Raw genomic sequence first — 14194 nt, forward strand, 5'->3', positions numbered from 1 at the left:
TAAATAGGATATCATGTCCACATCTTGTACAGCAATTAACCACTAGGAAGAATGTATCTAATGTGTTAATTATTGAAACTGTCCTACCAATTTGATTTGAAACTCTCATTGCTATTTGTTTATCAATAAAACTATGGGGGAAAAAAGAGAGTAATGACAAGAAAAATGTCTACATGTTTAACTTCAGCAGAAATGGTAAATAATAATGTTATTATTTGTAATCAATAAGACTTGAATCAATGCTTCATTTCAAATATTCCAATAAATTCTAAATAAATTTAAGATTAATATATAAAAACAAGATCATTTCAATATTAGAAAAATAATAAAATTCAGTGTTGAGGATTTGTAAAATGTATCAGTAAAACAAATTTAAATCAAAAGTAATCAATTTCAGTATAAAGAAATTTACAAACTTTCTTTTTTTCCATAATTTTATTGAGAAACAAATAGCAATGAGACAGTTTCAAACCAAATTGGTAGGACAGTTTCAATAATTAACACATTGCATACATTCTTCCTAGTGGTTAATTGCTGTGCAAGATGCCGACATGATATCCTATTTACAAACACCATTAGAACAAATCCCTCTATTCATTAAGAGAATGTAAGTATATATCTATCCTAACCATTAGAATACACAGATACAAAATGGACATTCATCTGTATCCCCTTTTTTAGTTAAGTTCCATTATTTGAATATTATAGGTGTGTAAACTCAGCAAAATATTCTAAAAGAGTCCAGTAGTCCATAATGGTATTGGGTCTTCCACTTGACTGGAAATGTCAGAAATTGTTGACCTGAGTCTCCTTACAGCTCAACATAACACCATGGCTTTGCTTCTTATATTTCATTTTTATACTTTTCTGCTGAATGGTTAAGACCAAGGTAAAGCAAGACCTATGCAACAAGAGTTGAGGCTTTTGAGTCTGACAAAGTTAGTGAAATTCCCTCAGGATTTATCCTGAGATCCTGTACCTCAGATTGTAGAACCTTTGTCAGTGTCACCATGTGGATGAGTCACGGCCATTGCTTGGCCAATGTGCTCTCTGTGAAAGCCTGAGGGAATGATTTCTCTCCATGTAACTCTCCTTAGGCACACTCTACATCATCGATCACTTTCCTCTTTGGCCCCATAATCTCCTTGATCAGAAAATTTGGGACACTACCGAGTTACATAACATTGCAGTACAGGTTCTCATATGTCCTGAGTCTTAATTGACCTTGCAAGTCTAGGGCCAAAATGTTGACTTTCCTTGAGAAAAGCCCTCCTTTTCTCTGATTTTGGTCTGCAAACTTAGGTTGTTAACCATCCAGAAGACAAGCTTATTGTTATTACTATACAACTTAGAAGAAACGTACAAACTTTCTGTGGAGAAAAATGCCATAATAATATCCAAATATATGCTATTGACAGTATGAGCTTTGATCTTAAATAAACATATCTCAATATTTTTCATAAATTCTATCCTTTCATTATAACTTTTTAAACTAAATGAAGGATGTTAGTATTAAAATTGTTCTGGCAATTTAACCCAGTATTTAATTTTGTAGAAAGTATTTTAAGTACACATTTTGCCATTGATAGTATTTACAATTCAAAGCCAGTGTATCCTCTAATTTCACCATGTCTAAAATTCAATGGCTTTATCATAAAAGTACAGATAATATTGAAGAGCAATTAAAAGAATGTACACTATGCAAGGATTAGACTCTTCGTAAATCTATTTGGCAAAACACACATACCTAAGATAGAAAATAAGAGATCCGAAAATAAAAACCCCCATGGTCTTGTCATACTTGATCATTAAATGGTCCCAATTAATGATGAGTTATGAATAATATGATATTTTGTTTATAGATTTATGATTCAAGGAATTGAAAACTGGAAGTACCAGATTTTTCCCCTGTGGGTGATGTCTCACCCAGGACAAGTGGTGCTCACAGTGGTAAGTCACTGCTGTTTTGTTGCATGCATTCCAGTAGGAGTATGTAGATTTGGGCTATGTTTCTCTTAGAGGCTCTTGGGAAAATCCATTTCCTAGCCTTTTTCAGCATTCCTTGGCTCTGGCCTCTTTACCTTCAATGCTAGCAATATTGCACCTCTCTGGTCATTCTTCTGTATCACAGCTTCCATTTCCCACAAGTGGAAAACATTCTCCAATTTTAAAGTTCTATGTTCTGGTTTAGATCTAAACTGATGCCCTGAACTATCGTGTATTCTACATTACATCTTCAAATTTCCAGAAGATGATTTGCTCATGGCACTACCCACTGATGAGTTCATAGATAAAAGTGCTGTTGGGGGCCCAGGCCCATCAGGCAGAGGTGTGTCACGGGGGTTCCTTTGGAGGGTAAATCTCTCCTCCTGGCTCCTCCCTTTGGTCTCTGCTTCCTGGCTGACATGAGGTGAGCAGCATTCCTCTGCCATCCCTTACACCATGATGCTTCTGCCTTAGAGCTACGTAACCCTGGACTGAACCCTCCAAAATATAGCCAAATGAACATGCTGCTTTAAATTGTAGGTGTAGGATATTGTGTCTCTGTGAGGAGAAAGCTGATACAAATACAACCACACTGGGGCCATTTAGACAGTCCATATCAAGAATCTTAATTTAATAATATCTGTAAAGTCCATTTTTTGTGTAAAGTAGCATATTCACAGGTTCTGGGGGTTAAGCCATGGATATCTTAAAAGAATCCATCATTCTGCTCAATAAATGCATATTTGCTAGTGCTAATTATTGCACTAGCAAAGGTAAAGGTGAAGAGAAATGAAAGAAGTTTAAGGTGAAAAAAAAATTAGCTGGGCTTTTTTTTTTTAAAGATGTTAAAGCCAAAGGAGTAGTGAAACTTCCCCAGAATAATGTATAAAACAAAAAAAAGGGGGGGGGGAGATAAGAAAAGACCCTAAGAAACATCAACATGTAATAGACAAAAGGAGAACCCATGAAGAGGACTGAAAAAAAGTGGCTAGGAAGAAATAAAAAGTATGGAGTTGCCATGGTAATCAACAGAAGAAAAAAGATCATTTTTGTTGTTCTTGTTTTTGTTTTTAAACGTCTCACTGTGTAGTTCAGGCATGCCTTGAATTCATTATGCAGCCTAGGCTAGCCTCACACTTACGATTTTCTTGCCATAGCCTCTAGAGTTCTGGGATATAGACATGTACTACCATACCTGTCTAACAAAGAACGCTTTTGTTTGATTTTTTTCTAAAAACTAAATGATCATAAAAAGAGTAGCCATAATTTTAAAGGTTCTAAACAGATCCGAAAGCTATTTTGGCTGTAATTTATGAATGATTTTGGTAACCTGGGAGACATTAGCTGTTCTGGAGTGATGAAGGTAGAAACCATATTGATACCTCCCACCATTATCAAGTATTTTTAAGTATACTTCACTTATAATTTTTTATTCCATGTGAAAATAACTTCATGTCTTTTTACTTTGCCCTAACCCACACAAGTTTCAAGTTTTTGTTAAGGTAACCTGGGATTGTAGACACAAATTATGTTGGTCAGATCTCAGTCTCTTTCCATGTCTCCCTGACTGGATGAATCTCAGATCTCAAATTGTTGCTTATAAAGGTGACAAGAGAGGAGTTGACCACATTTCTCTGGTTTAACAAAACTTCAAATAATCAAAGGAAGAACAGCCAGTTTGCTATGTTACAGAAAGGTTTCCACAGGCCCTGGTGCTCCAAATACGTTCAACAATAAGAAATAGCCTGTGTTAGCTTTTGATTACTGTGACAAATCCTGGGGGAAAACTCAGAGGTGAAGTTAATTTGGCTCACAATTTCAAAGACTTCAGTCCATGCTTGGCTGGATCCAAGGCAAAAACATCACGGCAGAAGAGTGTAGTGGAAGAATGCTGTTCATCTCAAACCAAGAGACAGGCAGAGGGGAAACAGCTGAGAGGAAGGGGTTAAGGGCAAGATCCCACTGGTAGGATCTACTCCCTTCACCCAGGCCCCACCTCCTGTTTCCATCACTTGCCAATAACACCATCAGATTCTGTTCTTATCAATTGACCAGTAATGACATTAGAGTCCTCATGATCCAGTCACCTTGTGGAAAACCCTCTCTCTGAACACATGGGAGTTTTGGAGGACATCTTAGATATAACCATTAACCACCTTGTACTCTACTTCCAGAAACAATTTTAAGGTAGGTGTCCACTTCACTCATTAAATATGCTCTTGCCAAAGTTTTTCCCATATCTACTCTCCTTGCTGCTAATTTCTCATCTCAGGATACAATTTATAACTCTATTATCTTGTATTTATGTATATGTTACATGAGGAGCTGTCTGTGAACGGAAATAAAAAGACATCACTGAAGGGCTGGAGACTTAAAATGTCTGTATACAATGGCCACTAAGATAATTTCAATATGGATTTATCCAGGATGTGGTAATTAGTAATTCCTCTATGAATAAACAAGAAAAAAATTTTAAAATCTGGTTCATATTCCCCCTTACCATGAGCATTCTCACTTGAGGCTGTGGATCTGGAATACATGTCTGAAGGGCAGCAGTACAGACTCTCCTGTGGCCCCACCCTGCCTGTGACTTCTGCTGCCTGTCACAGACTCTTGCTCTGTCCATTTCTCAAGGCCCAGTTTCTAGTTTCCTGTGACCTGCTGATTATGAGACTGCAAAATTCTCTATGAATTTCAGCATCAGTTTCCATAGTATGCAGTCAAGAATGTTGTTTGATACACTGGGTTTCTAGTACTTTACTTTCTTGCCTGCTTGGGAAAAAATCTCACTATGATACTGCATCAATGCAAATTACACTGTATGTATAACTTTCTAATCCTATTTTAGGCACTTAAAATTCAGTATGTGCCCAAAGTGAATTTATTATGTCCTTTCATCCACAACTCACCCTTCCTCTAGTAGGCCCTATTTTAGTGAGTGTGGGACTGGAGCCACAATTCACTCAACTGTACAGGCCGGAACCTACAAGCTTTCCAGATGTCCTGCCCTCTTTTAACTTCCAGTCAATGTGACCTTCATCCAATTGCCCTTTTAACACAGCTCTGGTATCTATGGGAAGGGTGAATGTGAAAAGAGAGATCAAATAATGGAAGTTACATAAAATTTCTGAAAAATACAGTTGCAGACAAGGTCTTCTATGTGTATCACTTTGGCATCACACATACTTCATGAAAATGTTTTAATTTAAAATAAAATGTAGGGGGCCAGGGAGATGGCTCAGTGGAATAAGTGCTTCCCTGGCAAGTGCAAGGGTCTGAGTTCAATCCCCGGTTCCGCCAAAAAAATTAACCACACAAAAAAATAGATAAGATAAAATAAAATGTATATTTAAACTGATATATTTTACTTTTTTCAGAGCCAGATCATGTTTTACAATGACTGTATCAGAAGTTTTGGGAGTTCTCATTCAAAAGAAGAGCTAGGAAAGGTCCATACGACTGTGCTCGGTCATCTAGAAGCAGCTGCAGAGCTGGTTGTGCCGAGTACTAGTAATTCTAGGACAAAAAATGTCCTCAGTGCCTTGCTTACTCTTTATGTTCACTGCAGAGACATTGTGAAGGATTTACTACTTAAAAACACCTTCAGTGCAGAGGATTTTGAATGGACCAGGTAGGCTGACGTGAGCTGTAACTGCATACAGTAACTTCCTGTAACCCTATCTTCAGGTAAATTGGCTCTCTGCTTCAGACTATGTCAAACCAACTTTCAATTTCCAGGAATTTGTTGGTATTCTAAGCAAACTGCAACAACTGGAGCACCATTTTCTTAAGCTTTCTTCTTTCTCTGTTCTACTGTCCCTGCCCTCGTCTTTCTGCTTCCTCTCCTAATTATGCTCCCCTCTAGTTGCAACTGTGCTGTACCACCCAGCCAGGAATGGTTTGCAAGGGTAATGAGAAGTCTGCCTCATGACTGTTTTTTCTAACTTTTTCTGAGTTAAACCAGATTGGAGAAAAACAAATCTAGGAACGTTTCCAGCTGATTCCTCAAACCAGAAACTCCCTTCCTCCCACCTAGAATGAAGCAGTCGAACATGAAAGCACAGAAAAAGAAGGAAATCAAGCATAAGATTCTCAACACTAAATGTAGAGTTTCAAATTTTTGAATTTTTAAAGTTTTTCTCTTAGTTTTGTTGTGTCATCTAAGACTTACAAGTTGGTAACTGAGAAACATTAAAATTTTGTTGCAAAGTTTATCTTGAAAATTTACATGTTTTTAAAGATTTCTTTATAGTATTTCCTCTTGTTCCAGAAAGGGTTTCAAGGGTTTATAATGAGGGTGTATAACTGACCACAAAGTGCCATAAAAAGAGAGAGAGAGAGAGAAATTGCAAAGATGAAACTGTCTGTAGAGACCTTTAGCAACTCTGGGCTGGACCAGGATCTACTTCAACTCCAAATCAGAGCAACACTAAACAATTCAAGATGTATAAGGATGATATTTCCATGACATTATTCTGATAGTTTTAGGAATGCAATGTAAAATTCATTTTAAAATATTGTTTAATGTATGCTTATTTTAAGAAATGAGTCTAGGCCAGGGAGATGGCACAGTGGAATAAGCGCTTCCCTGGCAAGTTAAAGGGCCTGAGTTCAATCCCTGGTTCCACCAAAAGATAGATAGATAGAGAGAGAGAGAGAGAGAGAGAGAGAGAGAGAGAGAGAGAGTCAGTCCATACCAATGAAGTCATAAATTAGTCAAGAATGAATATCATGGGGGCTGGCAAGATAGCTCAACAGACTAAAGTGCCTGCTTAGGCAAGTTTAGGCAAGCTCAGGGACCGTGTTCAATCCCTGGCACCACATGCTGCATCAGCCCTGCCCACAGTCTAGGTGTAGTAGTACACACCTGTAATCCCAGCACTGGGGAGGCTGAAAGCGGGAGGATCACCCCAAGTACAAGAAGGTAATGTACAATGTCCATAGGATAAATACACATGAATTTCTCCAAGGTTCAATTTTTTTTTATATCTAAATAACATTTGTCTCCGGTCCTCTCAAAACAAGGATTTAGATTACAGTGAATAATGTCTCCACTCACATTGTTTTTGGAAACATTCACAGGGATGATTCCTGTATAGGAATACCTGTATAAAACACCTCAGCTCAGCAAAGGACTCTGGCTAGGACGAAGTGCTCGTATGCTTTTGGTTGCCTGAGTGTAAAGAGGTCATATCTAACACAGACATTGGAGAATTTTATATTTATTCTCATTTATTTTTATATTTTGATTTTTGTTTTATCATCAATACTCTAATCTTATTTCTGCATGTGAAAAATAAAAATGATTTTACCCAGACAATATAAGCATTTAAATATTGTTTTCAGACACTTGCAATACAAGTGGAATGAGAAACAAAGGTTGTGTTACGTGTCTCAAGGAGATGCCAGCTTTGCCTATGGCTATGAGTACTTGGGCTGTACCCCCAGGCTGGTCATCACGCCCCTCACAGCCCGCTGCTGGCTCACCCTCACAAGAGCTCTGAACTGGAACTTGGGAGGCTGCACTGCTGGCCCCGCTGGAGTAGGAAAGACAGAGACTGTTAAAGATCTAGCAAAAGTAAGTAGCTTCCAAATCCAGAAAAGAAACTTCTTTTATTTCTGTCACACAAATTTTATTTTTTTTATTTTTATGCTTTATTAGTGAATTTCCCGCTTTTGACATATTTGTTTGAGATTGCTGATTTGAAATTCTAGTCTCATTGTCAATTTTTTCCTAGGTGGCATTTGTTCAAATAATTTAATTTCTGTATGTCTTGGAGAAAAATTATTTACTGATATTCAAGTTCCAATCACCGTATAGGAAGGCACTGATCAGTAATAAAAGTGTTCACTGTCCTTATAATCAAGTGAGGGAGAAACAATACAATCAAAGCCAAACAAATATAATGTTGGGAAGAATTATCATGTGCCATGTCATTCACCCTATCCTCTGAAGGTGAAAAACAGTAATAATGGAAAAGTTCCATATGTTCTATTATATTGGGCTAGATGGTTTGGTAACATTTGGGGTATATGACATTCTATTTATTTATTTATCATTTAAATTTTTATTTATTTTTTATAATTTTATTGAGAAACAAATATCAATGAGACAGTTTTACAACCAATTACTGGCACATTTACAGTAATTAATACATTGCATATTGTTGTCTTAGTGGTTATTCATTGTACAAGATGCAGACATAATATCCTGTCTCAAACACTATTATAACAAACCTCTCTATTCATTGAATTAAGAGAGTGGAACTGTATATATAGCCTACCTATTTTGACTATACAGGTACAAAAGGGTCATTCATTTCTATCCCACTTTTTTTGTTAGTTTTGTCAGAGAAGGACATTCCATTGTCATTTAAATATTGTAGGTGCTTGAATTCAACAGAATCTCCCAATACAGTCCAGTAGTCCATAATAGTAGTGGGCTTTCTGTAAGACTGGCAATGTCCAAAGTTGTTGACTTGAGCATTTTACAGCTCTGCATATTAATGTGGCCTTTTTATACTTTGTTTTCATACTTTTCTGCTGGATGGTTAAGACCAAGATAAAGCAAGGCCTATATAACAAGAAAAGTAACTTTTGTATCTGATAACATCAGTTGAATCTCCTCAGGATTTAACCTGAAATCCTATACTGCAGTTTGTAGATCATTTGTGAGTGTCAGCCATGTGGATGAGTCATGGCCATTGCTTGACCAATTTGCTCTCAGTGAAAGCCTGAGAGAATGTTTTCTCTCCAGGTGACTCTCCTTAGGCACACTCTACATCATGGATCACATTTCTCTGTGGCCCTATAATCTCCTTGATCAGAAAATATGGGACACAACTGAGTTACATAACGTTACAGTATAGGTTCTCCTATGTCCTGAGTCCTCACTGACCTTGAAAGGCTAGGGCCAAAATGTTGGCTATCCTTGCAGTCCTTCTTTTTCTCTAATTTTTGGTCTGCAAACTTAGGTTGTCAATCCTCCAGAAGAGAAGCTTATTTTTACCCTACAACATATGCAGTTGGGTTTAACCTAACTGTCTGAATATCAAACATCTTAGGCATAACATAGAACAGGTATTTTCCATCAAGTGTTGATAGGTTAAACTTTAAGTCCCTGAAGAATATGAAGACAAAAATTAAAAAAGTTTAAAAAAAATTGAAAAAATATGAATAAACAATTACATAATTCTACACAGAAATTAAGAAATCTAACCATATACAGTATTGTAGCAAGATAGTCCTGTGACATTTTTTTTCCTGTCTCTTGTTTTCATTTATTGCCTTTTTTTTAAAACAAGCATTTACTTGAGAGACAGTGTGGCAGTAATTGGTATGTCATGACAAGTAGTACGTATTTAGAAGACCAGAATGGCAGGCATTCTGAGCATGACCCGACCATTACACATTGCTGTCTTCAGTGCAGCTGCTTAGTTCACAGCCATCAGCATATATAGTTAGTCAGGGTGAGAATCCTACCAATTAACTGCTAGTTTCAAAAACATGCTGCAGTATCTCAGAATCCTTGCCTTACCCATCTTGTGCGTACAAATGTATGGCTTTGCCCCTGTCATGTTTCCCAGCTTTTCTCCTTGCCCTCTCCTCATGGCCCAATCCTCAAGTTCTCACTTTCCTTTTAATTGTGTTATACCTTTCTATTGTGTTATTACTTCTTTTGAGTTCTTATACTAGGGAGACCATATGATATTTACACATGTCAATCTGGTTTATTCACTTATGAGTATATCTTCAAGTGGCATCCACTTAAATATGAAGGCTTCGAGTTTATCATTCTTTATAGCTGAGTAATACTCCATTGTATAAAAATACTACATCTTTTTCATCCATTCCTCAGGTGATGGGCATCTTGGTTGTTTCCAAGATTTGACTATCACAAATTGTGCTGCTATAAACATAGGTACACATATATCACTATGATATGACGTTTTCAGTTCCTCTGGGAAAATTCCCAGTAGGGGGATAGCTGGTTTGAATGAGATTTCCAGTCCTAATTTTTAAGTATTCTCCACACTGATTTTCATAATAGTTTCACCAGTCTACATTCCCACCAGCAGTGGAGAAGGGTTCCTTTTTCCCCACAGCCTCTCCAACACTTGTTGTTGGCTGATTTCTTTATGATAGCCATTCTTTGTGGGGTGAGATGGTATCTCAGTGTTGTTTTAATTTGCATTTCACAGATGGCTAGTGATGTGGAGCATTTTTTATATATTTATTCGCTTCTCTAATTTCATCCTCTGAGAAGTGTGTGTTCATCTCGGATGCCCAATTCTGGATTGGGTCTTTAAATTTTGGGGCCCTAATGTTTTTTAGTTCTTTATAAATTCTAGAGAGCAGACCTTTGAGTGCTTATTAGTCAAGATTTTTTTTAAATTTGTGGGTTGTCTTTTTACTTTGTTGGTAATTTCTTTTGGCATGCAAAAATTTCTTAATAAGAGGAGGTCCCAGTGGTTAATTCTTTCAAGTATTACCCATGTGATTTAATTTTTGTTCATGTACTCTTTGCCTACCCCTATGTCTTCAAGATTTCCTCCTACTTTCTCTTCCAGGAGATTTAGTGTTTCTGTTTTAATGTTTAGATCTTTAACCCACTTTGACTGTAGTTTGGTGCATGGTGATAGTCCTGGGTCAAGTTTTAGTTTTCAGCATATAGAGAGTCAGTTTTTCCAGCATCATTTGTTAAACAGGCTATCTTTCTTCCAGTAAGCGTGTTTTTCCCCTTTGTTGAACATCAGGTGACTGTGTTCTTAGAGGCCTCTGCATCTTCTAATCTATTCCATTGATCCTCAGGTCTGTTTTGTTGCCAGTACCATGCTGATTTTATCACAGTAGCTTTGTAGTATAATTTTAAGTCAGGAATTTTAATGCCTTCTTCCTTGTCTTTGTTGCCCAGGATTGCCTTTGCTATTCTAGGTCTTTTCTGGTTCCAAATAAATGTTAGGAATGATTTCTCTAGGTCTGTGAGGTATGTTGGTGGTAGTCTGATAGGAATTGCATTAAATCTGTACAACAATTTTGGGAGTATGGCCATCTCCAACATGTTAGTTCTTCCTATCCAGGAGCATGGAATATCTTTCCATTTTCTGAAATCCTCTACCATCTCTTTTTTCAGAGTACTGTAATTTTCCTTGAAAAGATTTTTAACTTCTCTAGTTAGATGAATTCCAAGGTATTTCATTTTGCTCGGTGCTTTTGTAAAAGGTATGGTTTCTCTAATTTCCTCTCAGTGTGTTTGTTGTCTGTGTAGAGGAATGCTATTGACTTTTGGGTATTGACTTTGTATCCTGCTATGCTACTGAATTTGTATATCAATTCTAGTAGCTTCTTGGTGGAGTTTTTTGGGTCTTCCAAGTAAAGTATTGTGTCATCTACAAATAATGGTAATTTAACTTCTTCTTTACCTGTTCTTATTCCTTTTATTTTTCTGTCTTGTCTAATGGCTCTAGCTCATGTTTCCAGAACTATATTGAATAGGAGTGGTGATAGAGGACATCCTTGTCTTGTACCAGAACTGAGAGTAAAAGATTTCAGTTTTTCCCTATTTAGAATTATGTTAACTATTGGGTTGTTATAGATGGCTTTTATCAGATTGAAGTAGAGGCCTTCTATTCCAATTTTCTGTAGGACTTTGAACATGAATGAGTGTTGGACTTTGTCAAAGGCCTTTTCTGCATCAATTGAGATGATCATGTGGTTTTTAGATTTTGCTCTAATGATATAGTGTATTACATTTATACATTTCTATATATTGAACCATCCTGTCACACAAATTTTAATGTTATCTTAGATTTACATCATTCTTGCTGTTAAGATGTTTACTATATGTAAAGAATACATGTTAGTTCATACATTTTATCAATTATTTTTTGATTTCTTAATATATGAGGACCTAGGATCTTGGTAAGTGAACATGTGCTTTGTATTCACTTAGCATGTTACATGTGAACTAGCATGTGAAGAATTAACATGTGTTTGTGTGAGAGAGGAGGAGTAACCAGCAGAAGGTATTGTATGTATCACTAGTGGCAGGTTTTCTTCTTAGGTTTGTATTTGTAGACTTGTGTAAATATCACCTTCATGGTGTGTAAGCTAATGAACTACTATATATTCTAACAGTCTTGTACCTTTACACTAGAATTATGTGAATTTCTAAATTTGTTACCTAATTCATCTTTGAATTGAAAAATGTTGCAATTTTTTTCTCAAAAGTTTAATAGACATTTTATCACTTTGACGGTTCCAATATTAGTATTTTGTATCATAATTCAAGAAATGTATTAAAACAATATTTTTGTTTTCCAGGCTTTAGGTAAACATTGTGTGGTCTTCAACTGTTTTGAAGATCTGGACTATAAGGTAAAGCTTATACATACTCAGGAAAAATTACTATAGACATAAAAATATCACTGAGGAATGAAAAATGTCTTAGAGATATGGAAGACCCTATGCTTTTTTATGACACAGGGTCTCGCTATGTAGTTCAGGCTGGCCTTGAACTCACTATATAGTTGGCCTCCAACTTGCTACTGTCCTCCTGCCTCAGTCCCTGCAGTGCTGAGATTACGAGCTGGCGCCTCTACATCAGCTAAATTTTAGAAGACTAGCTCTGCTGTCCTGCTGACCCAGGAGAAGCTGCTTTGCACCCTAGCGGGTGTCCAGCAGCATTCTTCTGTTCCTGTTGGTGACATTCATAGACCAGTAGATCTCAAGGTGGCGGCGCCTACCCCACACAGGAGCCCATGGAGTCTGACCTGGAACCCCTCTGCACCCCTCCTCTCACCCCGACGCCCACCCCACCCCCACTCCACCCCTACCTTGCCCCCACCCCCACCCGGTTCAGGTCTCGCTAGAAAAGCCCTCCGGCTTTCAGCATCCGATGGATCGCCCAGGCGATGCTTGAGCAGGAGGAGGGCTCCTCTGTTGTCGCGCTTTACACCACCTGATGAGCTGCTGAGGTGGAGCCCCGCGGGTGGACGTGTGCCCGAAGGGCCTGAAGGAGGGGACCTAAGGATGACGGCGGGGTGACAGCATTGCAAGGAAACATATAAGTTATTGTCCCAGCCGGAGTGCAACCGGTCTACTTTTTTTTTTCTTTCTCTCCAGATCGTGGGCCGGTTCGTGTTCGGGCTGGCGCAGTCAGGCGCCTGGTGCTGCCTGGATGAACTGAACCGCGTGAGCACCGAGGTCCTCGCCGCCCTGGCTGCCCAGATGCTGGCGTTGAAGGCAGCGCGGGACAGCCGTTCTGCCAGGTGACTGCGTAGCCGTGCCATCCGGTGGTTATGAGGTCCTCAACACATCTAGGGTGGTTGTGGGGTTTCCCGGTTTGTTTTTTCCATTTTAGATTTTCTTGTCTTTTCATTTTAGGATATTTTATTTAAAGAAAGGAAATGTTTCTTTTTTGTTATTATTAATCTACGTTCTTCTTTAGAAGTACCACTGGCCACGCCACCCTTGTTTCATTGCACTGATGAAGGTGCTTTTACTGAAAAACTCTGCAATAGCCACACACATGTTAGGGTCACTACTGTTTAGTAACCCCAGCAGAATTCTTTTTTTTCTCCTCAGAGTAATTGAAGGAACCACATTATTTCCTTTTTGGACACAAATGAATTTGTGAGTTTAAAATTTCTGTTTTCCAAAAATATGAATAAAGGGCAGTGACTTGCGGGTTTTGTTTGTTCCCTTGTGGATTCTCTTCAAACTGTTAAAGCTAGTGTTGACAGCCCACATAAGTCTATGGTTAGGGCTGTAAGTCACAGGAACTCACATTTCTCCCATTCTTCCCATATTCAACCTCTCATAATTTGCTCAGTTTTTGTCCAAGGCTTCCCTAGATTCTGTCCTAGTTGTCCTTTTTTCTTATGTTTTGACCACCCTCTTTGGTCATTGTCTGTACCACCAGTGCCAACTACAGGACACTAGTGTCATGCCAAAGGCCTTTTATCACAGCGATCCCAGAGGGTTTTTGTTTTTGTTTTTGTTTTAACTAGGGAAAGGAATACTTGGGAAGTGTACTGTGTTCCATGCTGAAGCAGAAAATCTACGCTGTGCACTCTGTTCTGTCATCCAAGAAGAGCTCTTGTTCCTTGAATTCCCCAGGTTCCTTGAGTAAATACCATTAACACAAATACCTTCTATCTCAGTCCCACAAAATTGTTTAGACATGGTCAAATATATCTTTTTTTTT

At 37.9% G+C, this 14194-nt stretch overlaps 1 protein-coding gene across 1 annotated transcript in view; it reads left to right on the forward strand.

Moving 5' to 3' along the window:
* Dnah14 (dynein axonemal heavy chain 14) overlaps positions 1 to 14194 on the forward strand; it is a 394744-nt gene that overhangs the window by 149877 nt on the left and 230673 nt on the right. The window contains 4 exon segments of the mRNA XM_012513730.1: positions 5318 to 5617; positions 7333 to 7564; positions 12310 to 12363; positions 13111 to 13256. Coding sequence (XP_012369184.1) covers positions 5318 to 5617; positions 7333 to 7564; positions 12310 to 12363; positions 13111 to 13256 — 732 coding nt within the window.

The sequence above is a fragment of the Octodon degus genome, unplaced genomic scaffold (assembly GCF_000260255.1).
Source record: "Octodon degus isolate 3935 unplaced genomic scaffold, OctDeg1.0 scaffold00017, whole genome shotgun sequence".
NCBI classification, from domain to species: Eukaryota; Metazoa; Chordata; class Mammalia; order Rodentia; family Octodontidae; genus Octodon; species Octodon degus.